Source organism: Gopherus evgoodei, chromosome 16, assembly GCF_007399415.2.
Source record: "Gopherus evgoodei ecotype Sinaloan lineage chromosome 16, rGopEvg1_v1.p, whole genome shotgun sequence".
Taxonomy (NCBI): Eukaryota; Metazoa; Chordata; order Testudines; family Testudinidae; genus Gopherus; species Gopherus evgoodei.
This window is the reverse complement of record NC_044337.1, coordinates 16,810,370-16,837,698: the sequence shown is the minus strand read 5'-3', so window position 1 is coordinate 16,837,698 and position 27,329 is coordinate 16,810,370. Positions and strand designations below refer to the sequence as shown.

Here is a 27,329-nt window from a genome sequence, read left to right as displayed (position 1 = left end):
ACCCCCGAGGCATGGCTGGAAGAAGTCGGAAAAATCATTATGGTTTTGATTCGTCTCTAAGTTGTAATGATGTTGTTGCATTTTGAATGCACCCGTTACTTTAGTGTCTAGACACTCCATCTGTGCACCTCTGTCTCTCTTCATTTCCTGCTCTGTGTCCCTGCTTTGGGGGTCAGATTTACGTCATTTGAGTCCTTTGAAGTGGAGTGAGTTACCGTCGGACACTCTCTCTGTTTAATTTGATGCAGTGATACCTATGATTTTTGTGTTCTAATTGCCACCCACAGTGACATTCTGGTTCCTCTTCCTTGTGCCCTGAGCTGTGCCCGTTTGCGTGAGCCGTATGTTGCCATGCGTGGCTGCCTTTATAGATAGATTGTGGAAATGTATGCTTAAGTTAACAAGAACACAAAGCTCAAACATGGAGCAAGGGCTGAAATTGCTGTGCTGGCTGGGTGCTTTTTGTCCTGAGCTTGGGTGGAGGAAGAAACAAGCAGGGCTCAGGGTTTTGTTTTTTTTTATGAATTTCATCAACCTGGTAAAGGAGCTCTTCCCAGAATGCCTGTCTGTCCTCGGAAGTCCTGCCTCTGGGGAAGCGTGTCCGTATATTTTTCACGTAAGGTGCAACTGTCTGAGTGCACGAGTGGCCCTCATACATTCTTGTGTGCAGGGACATGGGGTTTGGATTAAATCCAGTGCCCCTGGTGTCTCACTGCAGAGTGCAACTGCAGTTCCCACTCTCCTGTGTGTTCCATGTAAAGGGCCTGAGTTTCAGAAGCTCTGAGCCCCTGTGGTTCCAGCTGAAGGCAGTGGGGACTTGGTGAGTGCTGAGCACCCCTTTAAATCCAGCCCACTGTCTCCAGCTGATGAAGACACTGTGTGCAACAAAGCAGATTTGATTTTCTTTTTTAAAACCCTTTTAGAAGTGAAATCAGACCAGAGGAGAACTCAGGCTCCCTGCACTGCCTCGTGTTTGGAACTAAGAGGTTTAGTTCCTAATCCCCAGCCACTGACTCACTTGCGCAAGTTGCAAAGGCTCCCTTATAACAGACCCCTGCCATTGGGGTTCTCTCCTACCAAAATGATGTGTGGATTTCCGTAACTCAGGCCAAGATGTTTCCAAAGGGGCTAGAGATTTTGGGTGTCTTAATAAAATGTCAGGTTTGGATGGGACCTCAGGAGGTCATCTAGTCCAACCCCTTGCTCAAAGCCGAACCAATTCACAGACAGATTTTTGTCCCAGATCCCTAAATGGCCCCTTCAAGGATTGAACTCTCAACCCTGGGTTTAGCAGGCCAGTGTGCAAACCACTGAGCTATCCTTCTCCCTTAACTTGAGATGCCTTAAAAGGCCTGACTTTTTTTCTTTCAGGCCTGAAAATTGGGCCCCTTAAATGTCATGTTGGGCACCCAAAATGACTGGTCACTTTGGAGAATCTTGGTCAAAATGGAGAAAGCTGTGGAATAGTTTTCCCCAAAGGAAGGGACGGGAGCCCCATCCCTCATGTCACTTAAAATTAGACTGGACTTAATACTGGCGAATATGCCTGCATTGGTTCCCGACAGAGGAGGGGTTCATGGGTAACTCCCAGCTCTTGATTTCAGTCAGGGGCAACTCCAGGTTTCTAAAGTCATTGAAAATCCTTTGGGACCAGTAGCTCAGGCTGTCTCAGCTGGGGCCAAGGACTGCAATTTTCTGCTCTTAACACCTAAAGTAAAACACAATGTGCATTAAGTGTGTCAGGAAATCCTGACCTGCAGAGCCAAGCAGCTGATGGGGCAACTGGCTGCTCCCATGTCTTGGGGAAAACCTTTCTCCTCTGCTCCCCTACCCCCATTCAAGTTTAGCTTCTGGCCCCTGTTCCATACTCTTCCTGTTTTTCCCCTTTGTAGTTACTTTTTAATAGGGCTTTGGAATTGTTCCTTGACTGAAGTGGCTCAGGGACAGGAAGGAAGGAAGGCAGAGACTCCACAGAGTTGGAAGAATACACCTCCATCTGTTTAACTTCCTGACACTGTTGTTTTAGTGCTTGAGCGATTAGCTCTCCAGGATGGAGCCGCTGGAGGCTACAGTGGGTTTGGTGCCACAGAAATATATAACCCACAGTAAAGGATGTTGGCCCTGTCTCCGCTTCCAGTCAGTGAGACCGGAGAAGGAGACTGGGAGTCAGGATCTTTGGATTCCTTTCACAACTGCTTTGCTTTTCTGAGCCTCAGTTTCCCTATCTGTAGAATGGGGGCAGTCATGCCTGCCTTCCTCACATTGAGCTCGTGAGGAGCTGTTAAATCTTTGTGCTTTGAGAACTGGGGATGAAGGGAGTTGTGGAAGTGTGTATGTGCCCTGTATTGCAGTGTGCGTCCTCTTGGCAGTGGTGGGGCACCCACAGTTCCCATTGGACTTCGGAGGAAGTGAATGCAAGCACTTCGCACCACTCCGGGTGTGGTCCGCATCTTGCTGGGTGGAGCCTGTTGCTGTTCTCCCCATCTGCTCCCACTACCCAGGGCAGATTCAGCTTCCAAAGGACGGCGCCATCTTGGCTCCAGTGACCATTAGCTCAGTGTTGCTGAGTCTCTCCAAAGCTCCTTCCCCCCCTTATGTGTTAACAAAGATGTAATGATTGAAACAGGGGACTGATTTAAAGCACATCTGCCTCCGTGTCTCTGAAGGCCCCATCTCATTGAACAGTGATAGCCCACCCCAGAGAATAGACAACAGCAGGGCCTGGGGGGCAAAGTTCTAGCTCAGTAGGTATCCATGAAGTCTTCACGTCTTGTGGTGGTTACTCAAAAAGACTGGCCCTACATGCTGCCCCAGGTGCAATTGTTGCCCAACTGGTACTTCAGATGGGTGTCCGACATTCCTGGCACCTTAAGTTACTTGTCAACCAAGGCCCATGCTAGCAGTAACCTAGACCTGGTGTGTTGTTGTTACACAAGGCATCTTTCCTGTGTCCTTGGCCCTTGGATACTATGGGGATGGGGCTAGCTCAATAATCAGAGTAGGATGGTCTCTCTTGACCTCTTCCTGAGCATAGCACTTGAAAGGAAATGGCTTATATCCCTGTGTGTGGATGGTGAGGGGAGGACAATCCCAAGAGGTGGCGGGAAAACAAAACTCTGCTGCTTGTATTGCTGCTCTCTGGCATTGCATGGAAACCCCCCAAAGGAAATCTCTTGCGTTGCTGATTCTTATTTTAGATAAGCAGAACAAGGCGGAGCTTCTGCTTTTGTGTCCGATTCACAGAAATGAAGCTGTTTTCCTCTTGCTAGAGAGGGGTTTTTTTTTGTTTCCTTTCAAACAAGGCTACATGTTGTTGTGGCTTATGTAAGAGGCTCAGAAGTAACTTCAGTTCAGCCTGGTGAACCCAGGCTTCTGCTTCAGTGAATGAGTGAAACCTAACTCAGGGCTTGTGTGAACCCTGGGGGAAATGGGCATAGGTGGAACAGATTTCTAGAGAGAGCTTCCTGGCTTTCTCCGAAGGACTCCTCCCAAGTTATCAGTGAGCGAGCGCCATCTAGAATGGGGCACCGGAAATCTTACTTTCACTGACCTTGGAAAAAGTCACCTACATTTTGATCCAAAGTCCATTGAACTCCATGCAAAGACTCCCATTGACTTCAATGGGCTTTGGACCAGGTCCTTAATCTTGTCTACACTAGCATTCTCAGCAAGTGCAGATCCAGTGGTGGAAGGTGGATTGTAGACAGGGTTAGATGAGATGAGGGTAAAACACACTTGAGTCTTGGCCTACTGCCACTGGAGTAGCTGCATTTATTCAGAATTGTGAGTGCAGATCTACCCTGAGGTAGTAAGAGCTCCAATGTCTTATTTTTTCCCATCTGTGTAAACAGAGTGATGGTATCTCTTGGGGAAGGATGCAAGATATCATTCACTTATGCTCAAATAATAAACAGTAATAGGCTTTAAAGCATTTGAGTTCCTCAGCTGGAAGATGTTAGAGAAGCAGAGTCATCTTATTTAATCCAGATGCTGTCCAGGATGCCTCCGTGTAAAAACAGTTTCTCTAAGCACCTCTGTCTCTGTCACCCATACTGCAGGCTGATACCTTTTTAATGACAGTTCATTACCTGTATTTACTGAGGGCTAAGTGTGAACTAATGGGCACCTGAGTTAACTCTTAGGTCTTGGTAATTGTATGTTAATTGTTTGTATCTCACCTGCAGTGGCTTTGTCATGCTCACACTTAAATTAAGTCACATACTTCGCTGCCTCCTTCACCTCATTGACTCATCTCAAAAGTTTAAAAAAAACCCAAACTTGTTTGGGAGGCGCTTGGTTTGGTTTTTGCATCGTTCTCCAGGTTGGCCAATGAGACTTGACAAAGTCAATTTCGCTTTTGCTTCTTGGCTGGTTTCATTGTGTGGTTCTCACTGCTTCCTTCTGTGGGTTGCAAACACTGCAGGGGAAGGTCTGTTTATAAACAACTGTTTCCATTGGAATTTTACTATGTATATTTGGAAATCACATTTTTTGTGTTTAGCTCTTATGTAACCTACATGTGGAGCTGAACTTAAGGGCGGCCTCTCTTTTGACTCTAAATGTTCTATGAGGAGAACATCATTCTATCAGGATTATACCCTTGCTGCAGACTTGGAGCTGTGGCTGTTTGCTATCCCTCTTTATTAGACCTCAATTAGAAAACATTAGGATTCAAAGCTCCATAATGCAGATCTCAAGCACTTTACAAACAAGATCAGGATCACGCTTTGTCTTGTAAATGAGGGAAACTGAGGCACAGAGCGGTGACTTGGCTTGCCCAAGGTCATCCAGCAGGCTAGTGGCAGAGCCAGAAATACAACCCTGGTCTTCTGAGTCCCAGTCTTGTGCTCTGTCACTGAGCCACACTGCTTCTAGCGTTTTGAACCATTTTTAAAAAATGCTCCCACTTTTCCAATCGTCCAGCCAAGCCATCTGAGGTGAATTTCTGCTTTTATGTTCCTTGTGGTGAAACTGCAGAGGAAACTTACAGATGCCTTTTTCAAAAGGTCTGCCGTTTGTGCATAACTGTACATTCAACCCCCACCTAATTAAGCAAATGTGGGTTTTTTCATATGCCTTGAAATCGGAGGTCCTTTGGAAATGTAGCCATCAGAGGAGGACAGGATTATACGGTGAACTAGATAAGATGAGGCCAACAGCCAAGCAGTTCAGAAGTGAGCACTGGTTTCTGAGAGCTGCCGCCTCTGCTTTCCCAACTTGTGCCACTTTGAGCCGTATTTTCAGGGGTGCTGAGCCCTCACTGCTCGAGCTGAGGTCAGTGGGAGTTGCAGAGCTCAGGCCCATGGTGTCCTAAAAACGGAGTTACTTGGGGTAAACTCTAGCTGCAAACGACTTGCCAGAAGTCACAGAGGGGGTTGGTGTGAGAGCTGGGATTAGAACGCCAGAGGTCCTGGTGCTCAGTACCACAGTCAGACTGCTACATCTCACCTCACTCCCAGTCCAACTTCCTGTTCTGTTTCTGCTAAATTGCAGAGTAGAGGGGAAATGCACTGGGAAATATTAGTGCAGATGTTCATTTAGGCCTTAGCTGCCTCTGTGTTTCTGCTTTGTTTTGCTTCCTTAGGTTCTGACCAACATGTGCAGAACGCACAATCAGCAGGAAAAAATGGGGAGGAAAGAGGAAGCTGATGCCAAGAATCGAGACTTAATATTTGATAGAGTCCCATCCTAGCAACCCGCCAGGCCCTCGGTGCGTGCCTGTCCTATACCCATCGGATATCCGTTTACTTTGTGCGTGATTTGTGAAGAGAGTATTGCAAAAGTCATCGGGGGGGGGGGGAAGAATAGCTGAATCAGGCGGACTCAAAGTAGGAAGGAAATGGAGTTTGCACATATGTGACAACGCAGGGCATTCCATCTGCATGTGATACGGAACTCGTGAATGGGATTGATTGCTGAGTCGTAACATTGCTTTCCCTTTCAGCTGCACGGCAACTCTGCAAGTGATTCATGGATTAAATGCTGGAAATTTTGTACTTGCCAATATATGACTGTTTATATTGTAATTAGGTGAATTCAGTCTTCACGATTTTTCAAAATTCTGCATCAGGAATTTATAGCAGTTGAGCCAAGTTCTGCTCTTAGTTATACTAGTTTAAGAGTCTGATCCTGACGGGTACTGAGCACTTCCAGATCCCCATTACCTTTGCTGGGAGGTACAGCTGCTCAGCATCTCTTGGGATCAGGACATAAATCCAGAGTGATTACCAGCTTTACACCAGTGCAATTAGAGAGCAGAATTTGCTCCGCAGGTTAGATTATGGTGATTGCACAAGAGGCAAAGCAGAAACCCAGCAACCCCATGTGTGTCACTGTGCAATTGGATAGGTCCTTTTGTGGGGCAGGATTTGGCTTCCTCTGAAGCATTTGGTGGTCACCACTCCTAGAGAATATGGACTAATGGGCTGCTCCAGTGGGAAAATTGTATGTCTGAGAGTGTAAGTTACAGGAACATGGTCTGTCTTTTTTGTGGAAACATCAACCATTTGAGACAAACCCATCTGGCTGAAGTGGTTTTTAAAAGGCATTTCTTAGCATTCTTTTTAAGCAGACTGGGCCTAAAAGTGGATGTGAGGATTTGACGGTATAATTCACACTAGCCTAAGGCTTATGCCTTGACTTCAGAAGAGCATTTGTTTCTTCCAGATGCCCATACATAACCATGTTCCCATTTCACTGATCCCCATCTAAGGCCTTGTCTGTGTGGATGTTCTTATTCCAGAATAAGCACAACCACAAGTGGAGACTTTCAGGAATAGCTATTCCTGGATAACACTCTGCGTAGGCAAGCCCTAAACTTGGAAGCTAATGCCTTGTGACGTCAATGGGGGGTGGAGTGAAGGGAATACTTGCTGCCATCTGTAGCTATGATGGAGATATCTGCCTGCAGGGATTGGTTCAAGGTGGCTTGGTTTGTCGGTTTGACAGAAATGCTTCCTGCTGGAGAAGCCAAGGGACTTCCATGGCTGAGAACTCCAGGTTTTGCAGAAATCCTGGAAAGGTCCTTACCCAGCAGACCCACCGCTTGCATGACTCCCCCTTCGCCATACAGGGCTCGCTCATGGGGAGCATCTACCCCAATCCAATGCCCAGGTTAAATCCTTGCAGTGCTAGTGGCCACCAGCTGGGATCTGGTTGTGTCTGAGCTGGAAGTTGGGGTTCCAGCATGGGAGCAGCTTACAGGGGTTAGATCCTGCTCCTGTGGAAACCAGGCTGTCCTCCCCACTGGATTGGTTCCTGGAGCAGCACAGGGTGTCTCCGTCTCCTCAGCAGCCAGCTCTCGGAGCCTGCTGCCTAACCCAGCTTTTCAGCTGGAATCTGGGAGCCAGGCAAAAGAGCCTCGGAGGCTGCTGTGGGAGCTGGTCGTTGCCCAGCTGGCTGGGGCCAGCCTGTTTGCTTAGTGCGCTCGACCCCGGTATTGCCTCAGAGGAGAAACACAAAGTTGATGCAAGGGAAGGAGAGCAGCCGGCCTGGGTTAGATAAACGATGGCGCAAGGGGTCCCCGTGGCCGCCTAGGGTCACTTTCCCACCTTTTCGCAGGCGTGTGTTACGGCTCATAAACCAGAGTGCGGTGTCTGACTGGGCCAAACCCACCCTTGGGGTGGCTCCATTGACCTCAGCGGTTGAGATGAGCCCATTGTACATCCCCCATAGGAGCTGGGGGTCTGTCGCTAGCCACATTTCCTCTTGTTCTCATGCTCACTCTCTGCGGTGCCCCAGCCTGGCGCTCTCTCTGTTGTGCTGTGTGTACTCAGGAGGGACTTGGCTGCGAGCCTCCTCCGAGCCCAGCCTGGGTAAATCTCTCCCTCGAACAGGCTTGGCCAGGTATCGGTGTCAGGTGTGTCTTCTTCATAGGACAAATGGCAGGTTTATTGTATGTCAACATGTTTCGCCATTTTGGGCAGGGAAAGGCTGGGAGGGAGGGATCCCCCAGTGTTTTAAAAGGATCCGGATAAATCCTCTTAGAGGGAGCTTTGCCTCCGCAAGCCGTAGGGAGGACAGGCCATATGCTGCTGTGGAGCTGTTGTGGGTAATGGAGCTAAATTGGCTCATTGGACTCGAGACCTAGAGCCCAGTTCAAGGCTGCCTTGCAGCTGCCTTGCCAGCCAGAGGGGAGCTTGGGGGAGCAGGCAGAAGTTACAGCAACCATCAGAGCTACCCTAACCAGCATCCTGGATCAGGCCAGCCCTCAGGATCACTCAGACGCAAGCCGCCACTCTGCCCCCCCCCCAACCCTTCCTCTGTGCGGGGCAAAATGGTCTTCAGATGCACTCAAGGGCTTGCAGTTGGGCCAGTGGGTTTGATTCCCAGCAGAGCTGTAGCCCTCCTGTAGGGCCTAGGTGCAAGGCACTAAGCCCCCATTTTCCAAGTGACTGAGTGAGAGAACACAGGCCTGATGTTCAGCAGTGCCAGGGACCCACAGCTCCTGTTGACTTCAGCTGGACTTGTGGGTCCTGAGCACCTCTGAAAATCAGGCATAAGGCACCTCAGGTCAGGCACTCGAGGACTGAGCCACTCAAAATGAGGGGGCACCGACGTAGGCCAGGTCCCTCATTTGCACAAAGGGGATCCCAGCACGTATCCATCTTACGTTTGGTATCGGAACCCCTGACACTAGTATTTGCCAAGCACTCTAGGGTCTATAGAAGGTGCCATCGAGAATGGGGCAGAATATTGGTACCTGGATGCCATGGTGATGGGCCCATAAGAAATGGGTGGGAACAAACCTGGCAGTGGCGTCACTGCAGTGGCTCCTGTAGGGGCGGTAATTCAGTCTCTCATGTCTAGAGCTTTCTCTGCTCTCCTGTCTGTATACAGAGCCCACTTTGCAAGCGCTCCCTGTGTCTGAGTTTCCCTGCTGGATGCTGTCTCCCAAGCAGGTTCCCAGCTGCAGGTGCCGTCCCTCGCTCCCAGACAGATGTGTTTCACTGTGACTGTTTGTTATGTATGTTGTGATTTGCATTGCAGAGTTCTGTGTTCCCCTATGCGGTTACCAGAAGGATTAGGAAGTGCTCTGAGGGCTGGCATGGGCAGCAGCCCAGACAGGGAATGGAGAGTGCATGGAACAGGCCTACGTTCTGGCAGCTGGGAGGACCAGCTCCCAGGGTAAAACCCACTAGGGAGTGCTGCTGACCTAGCCCCAAATGCTGCAGAAGTGTTAGCTGCGGGGAGCAGGGTTCTTGCGCTGGTCAGGTACCTTGGGCCTGATTGGCAGAGGGGCTGAGCACTCTAAAGACAGTGGGAGTGGCTGTGTCCCGAGAACCCGAGGCTGCGGTTTTGGCCCTTGGCCCCCCTGCATTTTGAGGAGGTGGTGAGTTTTGGGGGTTCAGCCCTCCTGCAGTTTGCAGGACGGGGCACTGAGTGCCCAGCTTATTGGGCTGGCTCTCCCAGTGCTTGTGGTGCATTAGGAGCCCCCTTTACCAATACTAACTGTAGGTATGTAGAATTCCCCCCAGGTACAGCACTCTGAAGCTCTCCTTATTAGGAGGGAAGTGCCTATAGGCTTTGCTTCTCTTCCCTCCCCCCCCGCACCGCTCCCCTCCCAAAAATCCTACCCCCCCAGACTGATGCCTCCTGATTTGCATATTTAAATATCCAAATGTCACCATCTCGGCCTCCCAGCCATTCCCTGGGGCAAAGTCCCCCATGCCATGTAGGTAACGGTGCTGTTTCCTCTCCCCATCGCAGAGCTCCACGCAGGAGATCGGAGAAGAGCTGGGAGACGGCGTGATCTACAGCATATCTCTCCGGAAGGTGCAGCTCCACCACACAGCCAACAAGGGGCAGCGATGGCTTGGGGTAAGCTGTGCCCAGCCTCCCTTTGCCTTCTGACTACAGCTGTGATTGCCCCCCCCCCCGCGCGTGCGCACACACACACACACACACACACACACACACACCCCTTCGCTTCTCCTTGTGCCATCTAAGCATGGCAAAGGTGCTCTTTGGGGTGTTGTGGTGCCAGCAGGGTGGGTGCAGGTGTAAGTGGACATATGCCATGTAAGCCACAGGCCCAGTTCTTAGCGTGCTGGGGCAGTGTTTCCTACGGTGGCTGGTAGATCCATTCATCCTTTCCCTCTCCAGGCCTGTCGCTGCACCTCCTGTGGCATTGATTGTGCTGCATGCAGGCAGGTGGCTGGCTGGGGATTATGAGCATACAGCAGTCAGGGCCAGGGATGAAGCACCCCAGCCAACGTGGATACAGATGTTTCGATTTGCCAACTGCAGCTCCAGGGTGGGTGTGACCCCCTGCCCCCAACAGGACAGTTGATGAAACGTGCACATGTGCCTCATCCTCTTCCTGCTTTGGGCATTAAACTGGGCACCCCCATTTTGGGGTCTCCTACCAAGATCTCACCAGCCCCTGGTGCTGTGTCTGGATTGATCATGCATGGGAGAGTTCAAATCCTTGTCTGACTCCTTGCCAGAGTTGGAAGGAGAAGATGCCTGACCTGGGGGGCAGCAGGGGGAGCCATGTGGTTACTTGCACATCAAGAAGGGTTTGGGGTGGGGAGATGCAGGATAGGGCCCCAATCTCCTGGGAAGGGCTGAGTGCACATCTCCCACTGAAACCTGTGGGAGTTGGGGAGCTCAACACTCCAGGGGATTTGGTGCTTTGTTCCCTGGAGAAGAAGGGGTTAAGAGCGGCTCTCTTTCCTGCTGAACAGCCTGTCTTAGAGGAAGCCAACATCCTTTTTGTCCTTCTCATACCAACCCTGCCACGGCCAACGAAAAGCCTCTCCCCTCCCCAGGAGCTGGCACGGGGCCGGGGGACCAGACAGGCCCCGCAGGAATGCAGTGCTGGGTATTGGTTCCGGCTGTCTAACGCCATCACATTCCAGTGGCGGAGGGGATGGGCAACCCCTGCATGGGAGCGCTGAGAGAAGGATCCCAGAGCCAGAAAGGCACCAGGCCTGGTTTTCCCCTCTGCCCGCGGGTGGGTGTGTCTCGTGCAGAGAGTCAATGTGAGAGCCCTGAAGGCTGTGGAAAGAAGAGGCGCCTGCTGGAGATCCTCATTTTTCCCTTCCCCCTCCTATTATTTTCTCAACTCTTTCTGTTTCCTGAGCTGAGCTAGGCAGGTCCAGGCTCTGGTCAATAGGGAGCCAGTGTTTGCTACTTTGTAGATCCAGAGTTGCCAGCTCTTGTGTCTGCTTGAGCAGGGATAGCAGATACCAGGGGTGTGGGAATGGGCAGGGCACACCAACTTGGATCCGCTTGTGCAGATTGTTCTGTCAGTGGAGGGGCGGTCTGGGAATAGGGCTGGGAGCCAGGAATGGCCCAGTTCTAATCCTGGCACTGACACCTTCTGTAGCCTTGGGTGTGTCACTTGGCCTCTCAGTGCCTCAGTTCCCTCCCCCTGTGAAGTTGGGGTAATCCCCACACTGCAGGAGTGTCATGGTGAGTCTTTAGCCAGACTTGCCTGGATGCATGTGCCAGTCCAATTCTGATTCTGTCCCTCCGTGAGCAGCACCTCCCATGGGTCACTACACACAAGTGCAGTTCTCGTGAATGAATGTGCGCTGAGCAGGGTCTCCTTGCACGGAGCTTTCCAAGCACCCAGGCTGGGGGGAGACGCAAGGCCCCTAGAAAGGGGCAGGTCTCTTGAGCCTTTTGGTTTTCAAAGGGACTTGGTTACCCATCTCCACCCCTTGTGCTGTCCCCGTCCGTGGAGCTCATGCTTGCGATCATGCTTAAAGGAGCAGGCCCATCACAGGAGCGTTGCCCTGGCCTGATCGAATACTGCGGAAGCTCCTGTGGAAGCTATTCAGGCTTTACTGGACTCAGAGTCCCTGTCCACACCAGGGAAGTGACCCGCTGGTAACGGAATCAGTGGCGTAGCAAGCGCCAGCACAGCGTCCGCCTTTGTCCTGTGCCCATTCCAGCACTGCTCTGCACCACTGGAGCTGCACTGTGACACTGTCCTATAGCATCCTGAAGCGGTGCTTAGCACACTACGTGTCCTGGGGGGAAGGGCCCCTTCTGTGGGGAGAGGTGGCCCTGGGACCATAGGGAAGTGATTTTGGGTGTCCTCCTTGGGGTCTGGCTTTCTCCGCTTTCCGCCCGTTTTCCTCTCTCTGTCCTCTGCCTAACGCTGTCAATCATCCCCCCACCTCCAGTTCGAGAACGAGTCGGCCTTGAACCTCTACGAGACGTGTAAGGTGCGGACAATAAAAGCTGGGACCCTGGAGAAGCTGGTGGAGTATCTGGTCTCAGCCTTCAAAGGCAATGACTCCACCTACGTCACCATCTTCCTGTGCACGTACCGGGCCTTTGCCACCACCAAGCAAGTGCTAGACCTGCTGCTCAACAGGTGATGCTGTCCCTCCCTCCCTGTGGTGCCCCTAGGGGGTGGAAGTCTGTGCCCTGTCCATGCTGTGGTCCCTCCTATGCCCCCCCCCCCCACTCCAGACAGGCAATTCGTGCAATTCTCTCCTCTATGCCATGCCTGGCTCTGAGCATGGCTCATATCCCACATCACAGCTGCTCCTTTGAGGGGGCCCCCTCTGGTTTAGTGGGGAGCTGCCCCCATTCCAGCCTCAAAACTTCGCCTTGGCTGGGGCCTCTCCTCTCTCACAGACTCAGTACAGGCCTCTGTGGTGGGGTGGAGTAGGGGGTACTTCTCAGCCATGCTGCAGCCTCAGGGATGGAATAGTCAATGTATCCTGTCTCCTCCCTCTCTCCCTCCCCCTCCAGAGTTGAGGTCTTTGTGTAGCCCCCAGATGTACCAGCTTTGCCCTTCCCTCAGCCCTCTGTGCTCAGGGTCCACCTCCTGTCGGGCTTGGAAGAGCAGGGCACATCCCAGTAGTGTGTGGAAAGCCAGGCTGGGAGAACTGCTCCTGCCTTCTCCAGAGACTTTAGCATCCCCAGCCTTGAGTCCTTTTTAATGCTGTTGTCTGTAATTGGAGCTGTATGGCCCCCTCCCCCTCCGTAGGCAGCATTTCATTGTGCCCCTAGCGCAGCGCGTTTGCCAGGACGCTGGAACAATGGGGACAGTGTTAGCAGGAGCGCATACCAGGGAGCATGTGTACTCCCGGGATTGTCCAGGCATTGCACTGCGGGGGCCGGGGGGAGAGAGGCCTTACGGGCCATGGGATGACTACAGCAGGGGGTAGGTAGTGTGTGAACCCTGCTCTTTGGGCCTGTGCTGTCCCTCTCAAAGGGTCAGGCAAGTCCAACGAGTCTGTGAAATGCCCAGAGCTGCCTTGGTGCCATTTCCCAGCATTCGTAGGTAAAGCCAGGTCTGTCCCCCCGGTACCCTGTTCTGAGCATAGCCAGTGCCTGCTGCTTTAGGAGAAGGTGGCCCTCAATCTTCCATAATGCACCTGGTTGATTGTACCTTGAAATATTTTAAGAGCATCGCCAAAGGGCTGAGAACACGGATTGTAACATCCACCAATGGTGTTCCCGGAAGTACCACCTCTGGGAATGCTGTCCAGATGTGACAGCCCTCTAGGCTGTCTCAGGCAGTGCCGGTACTTCAGGGGATACACAGGGCTGCCACTTAACCCTTCTCTGGCACCAGGCTCATGCCATAGAGACATGGGCTGCGCTGTCCAACTCTGAAACTGCAGCGGTCTCCTTGAACAAGCAGGTGACTTGCCCGCCAGGTGCAGCTTCTCATTGCCTGTAAGGGTATGTGTGGGAAAGGGCAACCTGTCATGGTTGCTTAGGGTAGTTGTCCCTGTTTGCATGGGACATGGGCCGGTCCTGTCGTCCCCCACGGTTTGCAATCCAAAGTCCTATCCTAAGGCAACCCAGAGAGTCCACAGTGGGTACTAGTTGCCCCTCCTGGCCTGGTAACAGGCTCCTGAAAGGCCTCTGGCAAGAATGTGTGGATCTAGGTGTCTTCGGGACCCTGCCCTGTCTGAAATGCCTCGTAAGCCCACAAGCTCCATGCAGGGGGTCGGGCTCATTTGGCCGGTGGTGGGTGATATGCTGGGAAGAGACCTGGAGTGAAGGATACCTGCCTGCTCCAGCAGGGGTCGCTGTGGAGAGGCACCTGCTCAGGAGGGTGTGGTTTGACTGGCTCATTGTTATCCCCATGTCAGGTATGGCAAACTGCACGTCCAGGTGAATGGGGACCACGCCAGACATGCTGTGGATGAGAGACTGGAGCTGAAAAAGTAAGTGTACCTCTGCTGTAGTGAGCCCTCCGCTCAGCACCAGGGCAGGGAGGGAATGTGTCTGCCTGGCTCCTCTGCTCCCTCTTCACAGATGGAGCCCTCTCCAGGTGCCAAAGGACCATCCACTCTGGGCTGTCTGCATGTGCTGTGGCATTAAGTCTAGGAGGATTCACACACGGAGAACGCTGGGCTGAGATGGGCCAGGACTTGGATCCAGTCACAGGCTGGGAACTCTGGCTGAGTGGGTCTTGGAAAGAAGCCAGGAATAGAAGCCAGGTCTCCTGAGCCCATCTCCTGCTCTAACTGCTAGGCCATGGGTCCTCTCCTGTCAAGTCCAATTTGTTGAGCTGTAATATCCTGTGGCACTGAGTTCCACAGGTTAATGATGTGAAGCAACTGCAAGTGCGTTTGCAGCTCTGTTAGGACATTTGGGGATGTTGGCTCTTGCTGTTGGCGCGCACACGGGTGTCACTTTATGCCCAGTTTTAATAGCCAGTCTGTCGGTCTGCTTCTCCCCAGCACCATCTCCTCCATCCTGGGCGCCTGGCTGGACCAGTACTCTGAAGACTTCCGCAAGCCCCCAGACTTCGCCTGCCTCAAGCAGCTCATCTCCTATGTGCGCCACAACATCCCCGGCTCGGACCTGGAGCGGAGAGCACGGATCCTGCTGGCCCAGTTCCAGCAGCAGGAGCACAGCGAGGCAGAGCCAGATGGTGAGCAGCGCTTCCTCCCCGTGCCAGTGTCCCTTAGTGCTCTGTGTGGTGTGTCCTGGGTTTCCCCAGTGACTCCTGTGAGGAGAACTGTGTATGAGGGCTGTCCGCGAGGTCTGGGTGGAATGGAGGAGGGTTTGTGGCTGGGAGGATCTCCAAGCCAAAAAACCTGCCATGTGACCAAAGCTAAATGAGTCCACCCTTCAATGAGTCTGTTCTGTTCAGCTTTGCCCTCTCGAGCCCCTCGTGCCCCTTCTTGCTCACAACAAGGAGTTCAGGTTGTAAATGACCTGGGGGGGATTCAGTCTGGGGAAGGATGCTGGCTTTCCTTGCAGCGGGCGGGGCTTCCTGCAGGCACCTCTGTGCACCCTCCTGGCCTGTATGAGATGGGCTCTAGGGATGGGTGGTCTTAGCGGTGTGAGCGTGTCTGTTTGTGTATGGGGAGGGTGAGCTGTGTATCGGGATATAAGAAGGGGAGTTGGGGGAGGGACTGGCTGGGTTGCGGGATTTCTGTATTCGGGGAGAAGTGTGTAACTGAGGAATGGAGGGTTGTCATTTAATCATTCCCCGTCTTTCTCAGCTGTGGACCAGACCAGCTGCACCTTCCGGATAGTGGAGGAGAATGGACTCGGGGAGGAGAAGCCAGACTTCCTTGCCTTCTCCCAGGAGATGGTGGCCGAGCAGTTCACACTGATGGATGCTGTGAGTATTAGCTACTGCCTTGGCACCGAGTGCTCTGCCCATGTGCTTAGGGGCCCTGCCCGTGCACACTCTGCCTGGGCCTGTGATGTTCTCGCTCTCCTGCTTCCCCGTTCCCTGCTCAGAGTTCCCTAGGAGACCAGTCTCCAACCCTCTCTTCCAGGAACTGTTTAAGAAAGTGGTGCCTTACCACTGCCTGGGCTGCATCTGGTCCCAGCGGGACAAGAAGGGCAAAGAGCACTTGGCCCCCACCATCCGTGCCACCGTCTCCCAGTTCAACAGCGTCACCAACTGTGTCATTGCAACGTGCCTTGGGGACCGCTCCCTCAAACCGCAGCAGAGGGCCAAAGTGGTGGAGCGGTGGATTGAAGTGGCTCGGGTAGGACTGTCCTCTGTGATGCCAGCCGTTCCCCAGTGGGGTCTTTCTGGGGTCCCTGGCTGGTGCATGAAGCAGTGTAGCCCCGTGGATAGGGCACTGGCTTGGGAGTGGGTTCTAATCTCTGCTCTGCGACCCTGGGCAAGTCTCAATTTCCCATGCCTCAGTTTCCACCTCTGTACAGTGAGGATAATGTTACCTGTTATAAAGCCTTATGAATGGGGCTGAAAATTGTAACTAATGGCAGGAACACCACATCCCACCTACCCTGCCCCCACTAGAAAACTAGATTTCCCCTCCAGGGAGCCCATGGCTCAGGCAGTGTATGGCAGAGGGGGACTGAACTGAACCCCCTCATCCTTGGGTCTGGGTAAGTGGGGCTCATCTCTGACATTCCCCTGCCTTGGACTTTGTTTCTGCAAAATGAAAACTCAGCCAGTGCAGTTCTGTAGAGCTAAAGTCACCTGTTCCTGACTGTGTGAAGCGAGACCCTTGTTTGGGGGGCCTAAGCCTGGGCTAAGACCCACCTGAAGAAAGTTTGCAGGGAGGGGAGGGTGCAGAGGGGACTTGAGATGCTAAGGGACCAGATGCGTAGCTGGGCTAAATCAGCATAGCTCAGACTTCAGTGGAGCTGCACTGATTTACACCAGCTGAGGATCTGGCCCTAAACACCTCCATGGCCAAAGGGGGAAGCCAAAAACCATTGCCTGGCTGCCATCTTTCGAACTAACAGTAAACCCTGCTGTCTCCCCTCAGGAGTGTCGCATTCTGAAGAATTTCTCCTCTCTCCGAGCCATCCTCTCCGCCCTGCAGTGTAATGCAGTTCACAGACTGAAGAAGACCTGGGACGAGGTGTCACGGTGAGCGCAGCCCCTTGGGTCCCATTGCCACGGCAGGAGCGTTAGCATAGTCTGGGGGCTCCCATCTACGCCACAAGCTGTAACGCTACAGTGCAGGGGCGTGGCACAGCCTGAAAGGGAATGTTTCACTTACACAGATTCCCAGGCAAATGATGTCCATAAATCCACACGCCAAAGGGGAAGGATGGGGATTCTCCCAGGGCATGCTGGGAAAATCTTCTGCATTGCCCAGGAAAGGCTGCAGGATACAATCCATTGTTTTGGGGAAGTGGAAATTTGGAGAATGAAATGGACTCATGCTCTCCTAGCAGCATGGGGCTTAATGAAGATGGTTCTAGAAGGGGACGTAGGCTTGCACAAGAAGAGGGGAAGAGAGCCCCAAACAGGATGGGGAGATGGGGACACCGGTGCTGATGCCTCCTTGTTTTGCCCCCAAACAGGGAGAGCTTCCGCACTTTCCACGAGCTGTCAGAAATCTTCTCGGATGAGAACAACCACTCGCTCAGCCGGGAACTTCTCATTAAGGTACCGGGAGCTCAATCTCTCTCTCACGTGGGCTTACTTCTGAACAGGAGGTGGGATGGGAGTTTACCCTGATGCTGCCAAAATTACTCCAAGCTCATCCCTTCTCTTCTGTCCCCCCCACCGCTGCTGCCACACTAACCCTCCTGCATTCTGCAGTGCTGCTGGCTGGGTCTGTGAGTCTGCAGTGAGGATGTGTGGAGCAATGGGGATGGGCAGTGAAGTCTATAGCAGCACATGCCATGAGTTGCTAGAGGTCTTGCATGCCCTTTACATGCCAACTTACAGACACGGACTAAGTGTGCGCACACACAGACAAACTCTTTGCAACCTTTACACCCAATAGGAATGTATCTGGGACTGTGGGTGACTTTTAAAACCCGAATGAGGATTCCCCCTGAAGTATTTGCATCTCAGATGTTGCAGCCTTTTGCTAGGACATGAGCGTCAGGAAGTGAGAGACTTGAAACTGACTGGGCTATCTCAGCTGCCCAAGATGAAGGGTGGGGAAAGGGGCATATGCTTTGTAGACTCCTCCCTGGTTGTATCTGTCAAGCAGTGTTCACCACACACACACACTTTTTTTCATGGGCCAGAGCCTCTGTCTGCGTAAATCAGTGGAAATAAATCAGCTGAGGGTCTGGGCCAGGACTTCCAGTGACACAGTTGCCCTTTAAGTCTGAAAGGGGCAGAGCAAGGCGGCACATTGTGAATGGCTGGTGCTGACAGCCTGGACTGCTGAGGGTGGCTCTGTTCAGGGGCTTGGGCTGCTCCCAGCTCTGGCAGCAAAGAAATCCCCAGTGAGGGCAGAAGATAAGTAGGGGAGAGGCTTGTTTATAAGAGAGGAGTGTCTGCAGAGGGATTCCCTCCCCTTATCTCCCTGGAACAGCGGTAAAGGAGTTCTGGCTATGTGAGCCCATGCCAGATGCAGGCTGAGAGATGAACTCCTGGACTGACTCATTACACGTGCACACGAGCTGGCTGGTCGAGTGCTTGCAGCTAGCACTGCAGCAGCCGCCCACGCCTGCTGGCTGCCTCAAAAGGAAGCAGCCGGCTTGGTGGCCAAACCAAGGCTGCATCTGAAAATCTCCCTAGTGGGCCTGATTGTGCTCTTGTTCGCACCGCCATGGCACAAGAGTAACCCAGCTGATGGCAGCAGCATTACACTAGTGTGAAAGGGGTGTGAGAAGTATTAGTGCCTGCTTGTTACTGTCTTGCCCAGTGCTTTCATTCTGGCTCCGTGTAGGGCTGGGCCTAGTGGTTCTTCACTGGAATTGCCTGGCTGCCTGAGGCCACAGGTTCAAATCCCAACATCAGAGGGGTGTGTGTATAGGATGTTGGGCACCAGGTGGCTGCTCTGCCCCAGGGGTGGCTGCATTTTAGCAGCCCTGCACATACAAAGGGCCTGGCCAGAGTCCCACTGCTCAGCACTTCTCGGGCTCAAAGCCTGTAAAATGCTGCTCTAGAAATGTCCATTTCCCTGGCAGGTCGTTCACTCGGACATTCCAGCCCATCGCTGGGGCTGAGATCACAAAATCCAGAAGGGAACAAAATATCTCTTTGAGGTGTGTGTGTGTGTGTGTGTGTGTGTATACGTGTACGTACGTACGTACATGGGGGCAGCATATCCCACCCGATAAGAGTCTCCTCCTGTTTATAGTTTGAATGTTCAGCTTTAATCTCCCACCCCCAAGACAGAGGACTTGTCCACATGGGATGCTATACAGGTATAAGGTAGGGTGTGAATTTAAACCATTCTCACCATACCAGTTTAACTCCCCTTGTGGACACTCCTGTTCTGGTAGAAAAGGGCCTGGTTTCACTTGAGCAAATGTTGCTCTGGAAGCTGTTTAATAATAGTACCTGGCTCTCTATCTAGCGCTTTTCACCGGTAACTCTCAAAGTGCTATACCAAGGAGGTCAGTGTCATTACCCCTTGTACAGATGGGGAAACTGAGGCAGAGGGGCTGTGCCCGAGGTCACCTAGCAGGCCAGTGGGAGAGCTGGGAACAGAAAACCAGGTCTCTTGTGTCCCAGTCTAGTGCTCTGTGCAGTAGGCAGCACTGCTTGTTTAAAATAAGCCAAAAAAAGCATGTCTGCATGGAGAGTTGTGCCAGTAGAACTGTAGCAGCTGAACTATGTTGCTATAATTCTACACCAGAAGTGTCTCCCACTAGACAAGCCCTTTGCCCCTCAGCAGGTCCCGTTCCCTGCCCCGCAGCTCACACGGTCACTTATCCTGGGTTTGCAAAGCATTGTCTGAATTCTCTCCCCAGGAGGCCTGATCTCAGTGATCAAGGATAGCCTCTAGTAGGGATGTTATAAGCCAACTTACGTTGTTGTCTTCCCACCAATCCAGGAGGGAACATCCAAATTCGCCACCCTGGAGATTAACCCAAAGAGGGCCCAGAAACGGCAGCAGCAGCAGCGGGAGATGGTGAGTGGCGTGGTTGCCCGTTGCTGGTAGCTCGCTCAGAGCTCTGCCGCTAGTGCGGGGCTCACCCCTGCTCTCTCCCCTTTTCCAGGGCGTGATTCAGGGCACCATTCCCTACCTGGGCACCTTCCTCACAGACCTAGTGATGCTGGATACCGCCATGAAAGACTTCCTGGATGTAAGTATCACCCCCGTCCTGCCCCTTCTCTGCCTGGCTTCCCTCACGGAGCCCTGGAGCCCAGGAACTGGCCGAGGGAGGCTGTGGCTGAAAACAAAGGGCTGGATCCCTGCATGGTGAGACTTCCCGGATGGACGCAGGGGTACATGGCAGCGCAAGTTCAGCCCCCTAGCGTGATGCAAAGGCTTGCCTGTCTTGCTCGGTGGGATTGGTTCCCAGGGGAGGGGTTATTGGCGGCTGCAGGAACCATCCCTCGCAGGTTTGCTGTAACCTTTGACTTCTGTTTTTCAGGGGGGGCTGATCAACTTCGAGAAGAGAAGGAAGGTGAGAACTGTTCACGTACAGCCGAGCTTTCAGCTTGAGCACACCTGGGTTGGAGGAAGGGGCTGACTTGTGTATCCTGGCAGCTAGGGTCCTGTGGATGCCCCAGCCCAGCTGGGGATGGCTTGGCTCCTTCATTCTGCAGTCTGTAGTGCTGAGGCTTCAGTAGCTGGCTTGAGGGGGTTCCCCAGGGCTTTGATTCCATGTGGGGTGCCTGTCTGACAGACATCCTACCTCATGGGGTGGGAGTGTGGGGGTCTGGTCAGCCAGTAGGAGTGGGCCTCATTCTGTCTCTGCCTGGGTTCCCGGCAGGAATTTGAAGTCATCGCCCAGATCAAGCTGCTCCAGTCGGCCTGCAACAACTACAGCTTCACGCAGGAGGACGGCTTCGTGGAGTGGTTCCACGGCGTGGAGCGGCTGAGCGAGGCTGAGAGGTGAGCTGGGCCCGGAGCCGGGGGCTTTAGCTGCCAGTCCCTCTGCCAGGACCCAGCACCTTCCTCCTCTGGATGGACCTCCAGAGCGTGGGCTGTTCTGCTGCTGCTCACCATCCCCCTGTGACGCTCTGCTGCCAGGACCCAGAGAGGGACCCTTTGTCTCCTTCAAATCCAGGCTGCTGAAAATCTGCTGCTGAGACCTTAGGCCTGTTGCTCTGTCCTGAGCAGCCCTGGGAAAGGTGCAGGGCTGGTGACCCTGCAGACTGACTCCCCCAGAACAGGGGCAGTCTAAGCACCTGGAGCCTCCTCGCTTGGCAGGCTGAACCCCCAGGCCTTGGACCACAACCTCACCTTGCACCCCAACTCCTGACGCTGTCAGAAACCTGAGGTTGCACTAATGCTGTGGGTGGGCTCCAATCCGATCCCTCCCCTGCACTGTTAAATGGCTAGCTCTGGAGGGGGACCCCAGCCTCACCTGGCTGAATCTCTGCTCTCTTCCCCTCTCCTAGCTATAGCCTCTCATGTGAAATCGAGCCCCTGTCCGAGTCGGCCAGCAACACGCTGAAGGCAAAGAAAAACACGGGCATCATCAAGCGATGGAGCGAGTGAGTCTCCCTGGGCCACCCAGAGCTAGCGGCCAGGTCAGGCCAGACCGTTGGGGGATGGTATTTGGGTAACTGCTGGCTGGCATGTCTCCCTCAAGCCCCCTGCTCTTGACCCAAGGGCTGTGGGTGAAACCAGCCACAGCAGCAAGCCTGAGAAGGGCCCCAGCCTCTCAGCTCGGGGCAGCAGGATCGGCTCCAAGGGGAATGAGTCAGGTGGCCCAGCCTCGTCCCAAGCGATGCCTCGGCAAAGGCCGCGCGACAGGCCAGAAGCTGGATTGTACGTTGGCTGGGGGAGAGGCTGTATCTTCATGAAAACTGGCTGAGGAACCAGGCACGGCTCTGGTGCGAAGGTGGTGCAGCACTGACGCTTGCAAAGGGTGCTGTGGGTCAGGAGCAAGGGGCGATGGCTGAGCTGGGGGGGCAGATGCTTGGGGGGGTGCCTGGTCGCAATGAGCCCAGATGTTGGGCCCCAGGACTGGGGTAGCAGGGGTTGCTGCACTTCAGCTGGGGGTGCATCTTGGTTGTGGGGGCAAGGTGAGAATAGCAGTGGGGCTGTGGGGTGAAGAGCGAGCAGCATTAACAAGCTGGGGGGGCTCATGGTTACAGAAGGGAGCTGACTGAGCTTGAATGCAGGCAGGACCCCGGGATCTTTGTGCTTTTTATACAGCAGAGGGAGCTGGGCCTGGGGCAGAAGCTGCAGGGGGCTGGGTGCTGTGGGGCAGGTGCCCCAGGTGCACGGTTCCCTCCTGACCATATCTGTCTCTGCCCCTCTCCTGCAGCCGGCAGGTGCCGAGCGCTGAGCCCTGCACCAGCGGCAGCTCCCATTCCAAATCCTTCGACCAGCTCAAGTGCGGGCAGTACCTGTGCAGCGGGGACACGGCCGACTCAGTCAGCGTCACCTCAGCTGGCTCCAGCAGCTCCGACGTGGAGGAGATCAACATCAGCTTCATCCCCGAGTCCCCCGACTGCCAGGAGAAGAAGGTACAGGGCAGCTCGCTGGGCTCTTCTCATGCCCAGGCGATCAGGAGCCAGGTGCGCCCATTGCATCCCCGCCTCTGCCCTGACAGCTGGGGGGTGGGGGTCTCCTAAAGGCTGGTTCTAACCTGGAGCAGATGGGAGGTCGAGCCCCTCTCCTTCCGTCCCTCCTGTCCAAGACACAAGTGGGGGTTGTCACTGGGAATTCCCTGCCCCCACCCCTGTGGCAGTAACTCTCCCCCCCCCCACCCCCAGCTCCTCCCTTCCTGGCCCTGGGGGCACGGTTGGAGAATAGACACTCCTCTCCTCTCCTTTCCTTTCCTCTCTGATCGAGGTGCTGAACCTGGTGCTTGTCCCTCCTTTCCCCAGTTCTGGGAATGCACCTCGCTCTCTTCCCTGGACACGTCGGGGATCGGCTCTGGCTCCAGCAGTGCCTCCTCCTCCTCAGTTTCCTCCACCCCGGTGACGGCCTCGCGCACCCACAAGCGCTCCGTCTCTGGTATCTCCAGCTACTCCTCCCTCTCCCTCCCCCTCTACAACCAGCAGATCGACGACTGTTGCATCATCCGGGTCAGCCTGGCCGTGGACAACGGCAACATGTACAAAAGCATCCTGGTGAGCACTGGGTACCAGCAGCGTGTCCTGTGGGGAGGGGGCTAGTCTGGGCTAGTGCCCCCTGGGGAGAGCCTGCAGCGTGCCCCATCTCAGAGCCTGCTGTGGGGGGTGTTTGATTCTCCTGGCAGAGCTCGCAGGGGGAAGGGTGGAGAGGATTGCTGCTGCACTCACAAGCAGGGGGGCATGGGATCCGTCTTAGGCCTGGCAGCCACTTCTGGGTCCTTGTCCCTGACCCCGGATTGATGAGCACTCTTCCCCCGTTGCAGGTGACAAGCCAGGATAAGACCCCTGTGGTGATTCGCAAGGCTATGGCCAAACACAACCTGGACGGGGACCGGCCGGAAGACTACGAGCTCGTTCAGATCATCTCAGAGGAAAGAGGTACCTAGGGGTTCTGCTGGGGCCCTGCCTCTGGCATTCACTGTCCCTCAGTGTCATTCGCTTCCTCTCCCCTTGGGTATGGGGCTGTCACCCCAACCTTCTGCCCCCACCATGAGATGGAACGTGCCCCCACCGCTCCCTGTGGGAGCAGGGGCCCTTGGGCATTCAGACACACCTCTGCTGGCCAAGGGAGACTACCCATGCCCTTGGAGAAGCCCCTCTTCTTTAGCACACAGTCGTAGTTGGGCAAGAGTCCTTCTGCAGCAGGGATGCTTGGCCTGAGCCCTTGGCTCTGCACCACCCTGCTGGAGACGCCACCGAGAGGAACAAGCCATCCCGGTGTTCGCTGCTTCTCTGGGCCAGCTGGGACCTGGCCCTGCAGAATTGGGGTGGGGCAATTAATGGACCAGTTCTAAACTCTCACAGTTTGGGTCTGACGCACGTTTTGTCTGATGTGGTCCCCCCCGCTTCCTAGGGCCTTCTGGTGTCCCTCACCCCAGTGTGAGATGGGCAGCTCAGGCTGTAGGTCTACACAGCAGCTGGGAGGTGTAATTCTCAGCTCGGCGACACATACATGCGCTAGTGCCCTAAAATAAGACCTAAATTTTAACAGGGAGAGAAACGGGAGGTCCGATCAGACAATCACAGCAGTCCCTTCTGGCTTTGGGATCTATGAAAACAGCAGCCTGGGCTTGGGCTAGTGACATGAGGCCAGACCTTGGATCTCCAGTAGGGCTGTATGCGGGTGGCTAAGAGGTCGCTTCCTGGAGCTTAGGCCTCACCTGCTGGGTCTATACTATTCCAGCACACTAGCCTGTGTACGTCTGCCAGCTGCTGCGTAGGCAGAACCTGAGCTGGAGTCATCCACAACTCCTTAGAGGGGATGTGCCCCCCAGGAAAGGAGCTACCGAAGCTGCTTCTCCCCAAGAAGTGATGGCAGAACGTTCTCTAGAGTCCTAAAAGAGGATGGCCTGGGACTCAGGGTACCAGCCTGGGCTCTGGAGACCCAGATCCTGTTCCCTCTCCACCATGGACTCCTTGTCAGGCCTTGGGAAAGTCGTGTCGTCTCTGTGCCTCATTTTCCCCATCTGTAAAATGGGCCCCACCTCCCAGCTGCTCTGGAGCCAGATTCCCCATGATCCCTCTCAGCGGCTGTGAGGCAGCCCCATGCTGTTCTCCTGTCTGTCGGGGAAGTGAGCACCAGCTCCGTTATGCTGAGGCTGCAGCACTCTGCAGAGCCTGTGGGTGACTTAACTGAACTCTTCTTGCAGAGCTGAAGATCCCTGACAACGCCAATGTCTTCTACGCCATGAACTCTGCTGCCAACTACGACTTTGTGCTAAAGAAGAGGGGCTTTTCCAAGGGTGTGAAGATCAAGCACGGCTCCAGCTCCACCTTGCCCAGGATGAAGCAGAAGGGCCTGAAGATTGCCAAGGGCATCTTCTAGCCATGGCCTGGCCGCGCCCCTCACTGACTGGGTTTTGCGGGCAGCCTGCTCTGGGCCCGGCTGCTGGTCTGTCTTAATGTCACCCAGCCTGGGTGAGGAGAGCAAGTCTCGCCGGCGAGGAAGGGTGACACTCTCCTGGAGCTGAATGCGCGGGTGTGGCTGTGGCCTCTCAGTTGAAGCCCGTGTTCCGATCCAGTCTCTCTTCTGGGTTTTTAACGCCTTCCAATGTGCAACGCCGCTGTGGCCATCAGGTTGCCCAGAGCTGGGACCTGCCTCTCTGCCTTAGGTGCCTTCTGTTAGAGCGGAGGAGAGGATGACTTGCCAAGGGCTCCCTTCACCTCTCATAGGAGCGGCCACATGCAGGGAGTTAAGGGACTCACCAGAGCGAAAGAGCTGAACTAGCACCTCCTGTGCTGAGTGGGGACCTGCAGCCTCTTTACCTCCAGGTCCCTCATTCCCCTTCTAGGTAAACTGGCAGTGTGACCATTTTGCATCGTACACCTGCCCCAGGGGAGCTGCACTTTGCCTCTGGACTGTTCCCCTAGGGGAGTTCAACTAGAAAACGCACAGCTGCTGCTCCCCGGGATTTATAATCCCATCAGTGGGGCATTCTTGGTGTGATGACCTGGCCAGTGGTTTTGGCGGCTCAGCTCTGCAAGGCTGCTTTGTTTTTCCTTTCTATTGATCCTCTGGATCCTCCGGGTTGGACTCCTGTGTCCCTCCAGTGCTCCATCATTTTCAAACCTGCACCAAAGATCAAATGCCAGTCTCTTTTCACGGGCAGAAAATACCCAGGCGGAACTACCATCTGAGCCAGGAGGAGAGGAGCCAATTTCTGTACAGACGTCTGTAAATAGAGACTTTCTTTTTGGTTGGGTGGGAGAGGAGCAGCCGTGTGGGGCTAACTGCCCTGGGCTCCATCCACCCAGCCCCCAGAAAGTGCCACTTACCTTGGGCTTTAAAAAGACTTTTTTAAACATTTGACAGTGAAATGGGGGGGAGGGGAGAGCAAACTTTTTTGTAAAAACAAACCCCTGATGTTTACTGAATTTTTTTCACTATTTATTGGTTGTAAATAGGACCCTCAAACTTGTACATTTTTACTAACCCCTCCCCACCACCGGCTTGTCTTTAAAGTTGCTGGGATCCATCTTTGTAATGGCTGTGTGCAGGGTGAGCATTTTTTCCACATCCCGTTTGTTTGTGTATCACTCACCGGGAATTGCTTCAGCAGGGGAAGGGGAAAAAGCCGAGTTTTTAAATCCCTGAACCAAATACTCACCATGGGGGCTCTTTATTCCTGGAGCTCCTCAAGACTTTCCTATTTATGTCCCTGCCCATTGTAGCAATGCTGGTGTATCCTCTCCTGCCAGGGCTGGGAGCAGACAGGCCCTTTCCCCAGCGAGCCTGTAGCAGCACTAGCCCCTGGGAGCTCCGGCTCTTCTGTAGAACCCTGGTGGAAGTTGCCCCCTGAAGTGCATGTGCTGTGACTTGAGCTGTGCCGGGAGGAATGTAGAGGGGAGCAAAGCAGGGGCAGCATCAAGCCGTGGGGAGTAAGGGGAGGGATGTTTTTATCCCAGCACAACTCTCCAACGCATGCTGACCTTTCACAGGACCTGCCTGCTCTCCTGCCTGCCAGGAGAGACTGTTGGATGTCTTGAGCTGCTACTTCTGGGCTGGGTGGTAACTCCAAGCAGGGTCTAGGGCCTGTCACTCTGGAGGGCTATTGCTTTGGGGTCTGGCCTGGGCACTTTGTTCATGCATCTGCATAGGCCTAAGCTCCAGGAAGTGACCTCTCTGCTCTAAGGGCTGCTGGGTGCTCCACCCACCCATCCTCACTCCTGCACATGAAGGGAGCCATGGCCTCCTTGAAGCAGGAGCCTCTGCTCTCTCCATGGCTTTGTACTGCACCTGAGCTGCTCCTGCTACCACCTGTCTGTGGCCCCATTGCCAGGCACAGCACTTAACAAGCTGGACCTCCTCTGCCGGAGGCTGAATGAGTGACTGCCCGGCTGTGCTGCAAACCGAACCCCTCCTGCCCGTCCCCTCCTTACCTGAGGAGTATTGTACCATGGGAGGCCTGGGCCATGTTGCCCTGTTGGCTGGGAGGAAGAGATCCTTCGCCTCCAGGCAAGGACTCTCTGCAGATCAGCCAGCCTGCAAGCCTAGGGCGTTCCTTTACCCTACACTACGCTGTGGCAGAAAGTGCCTAAATGCTACCGTCTTGGGGGGTGCCCTGGCTCCAGAGGATCCTACAGGGTGAACTGTCACTGTGAAACATTCCCCTTAACTCCCTTGGAGAATGTGAATTTGAACACACATGCACGCAGATTGACCCCACCCCCACTTCCCTCTCCATTGTACAGCTGCCTGCTCAGCTTATGTACTGCTCTGTGCCTGGACACAGGTGCCCACTGCTGAAATTAAAGGCAGGGCAGGGTTGACTTACCTGTCTTTCCAGGTGGGCTCAGCACACCGTGTGTATGTGATCACTGAAGCTGGATGTAGTATATGTATGTATTTTGTAACACGACTTCAATGAAGGAGCACACTGAGCGGTGTGACATGTACACAGCAATGTAATTAGTCTTTGGAATAAAATACCGATGTGCAAATGTCACAGCTAGG

General features: G+C 54.0%; 1 protein-coding gene across 6 annotated transcripts in view; it reads left to right on the top strand.

Annotated features, from left to right (window-relative positions):
- The window catches only part of RALGDS (ral guanine nucleotide dissociation stimulator), a 104,477-nt gene extending 77,156 nt beyond the window's left edge, over positions 1-27,321 (top strand). For 3 of the 6 annotated variants that reach the window (XM_030535155.1, XM_030535154.1, XM_030535151.1), the window contains 17 exons: positions 9,709-9,819; positions 12,138-12,331; positions 14,070-14,144; positions 14,664-14,857; positions 15,435-15,556; positions 15,717-15,932; positions 16,686-16,789; positions 17,230-17,314; positions 19,671-19,748; positions 19,837-19,923; positions 20,215-20,247; positions 20,557-20,678; positions 21,188-21,283; positions 22,063-22,315; positions 22,628-22,873; positions 23,140-23,254; positions 24,526-27,321. In XM_030535155.1, the coding sequence (XP_030391015.1) occupies positions 9,709-9,819; positions 12,138-12,331; positions 14,070-14,144; positions 14,664-14,857; positions 15,435-15,556; positions 15,717-15,932; positions 16,686-16,789; positions 17,230-17,314; positions 19,671-19,748; positions 19,837-19,923; positions 20,215-20,247; positions 20,557-20,678; positions 21,188-21,283; positions 22,063-22,315; positions 22,628-22,873; positions 23,140-23,254; positions 24,526-24,701 (2,307 nt within the window). In that variant the 3' untranslated portion in view covers positions 24,702-27,321. The remainder of the gene's footprint in view (positions 1-9,708; positions 9,820-12,137; positions 12,332-14,069; positions 14,145-14,663; positions 14,858-15,434; positions 15,557-15,716; positions 15,933-16,685; positions 16,790-17,229; positions 17,315-19,670; positions 19,749-19,836; positions 19,924-20,214; positions 20,248-20,556; positions 20,679-21,187; positions 21,284-22,062; positions 22,316-22,627; positions 22,874-23,139; positions 23,255-24,525) is intronic. The other 3 variants (XM_030535156.1, XM_030535152.1, XM_030535153.1) reach the window with 3 other exon arrangements.
- The last annotated feature ends 8 nt before the right edge of the window (positions 27,322-27,329 follow it).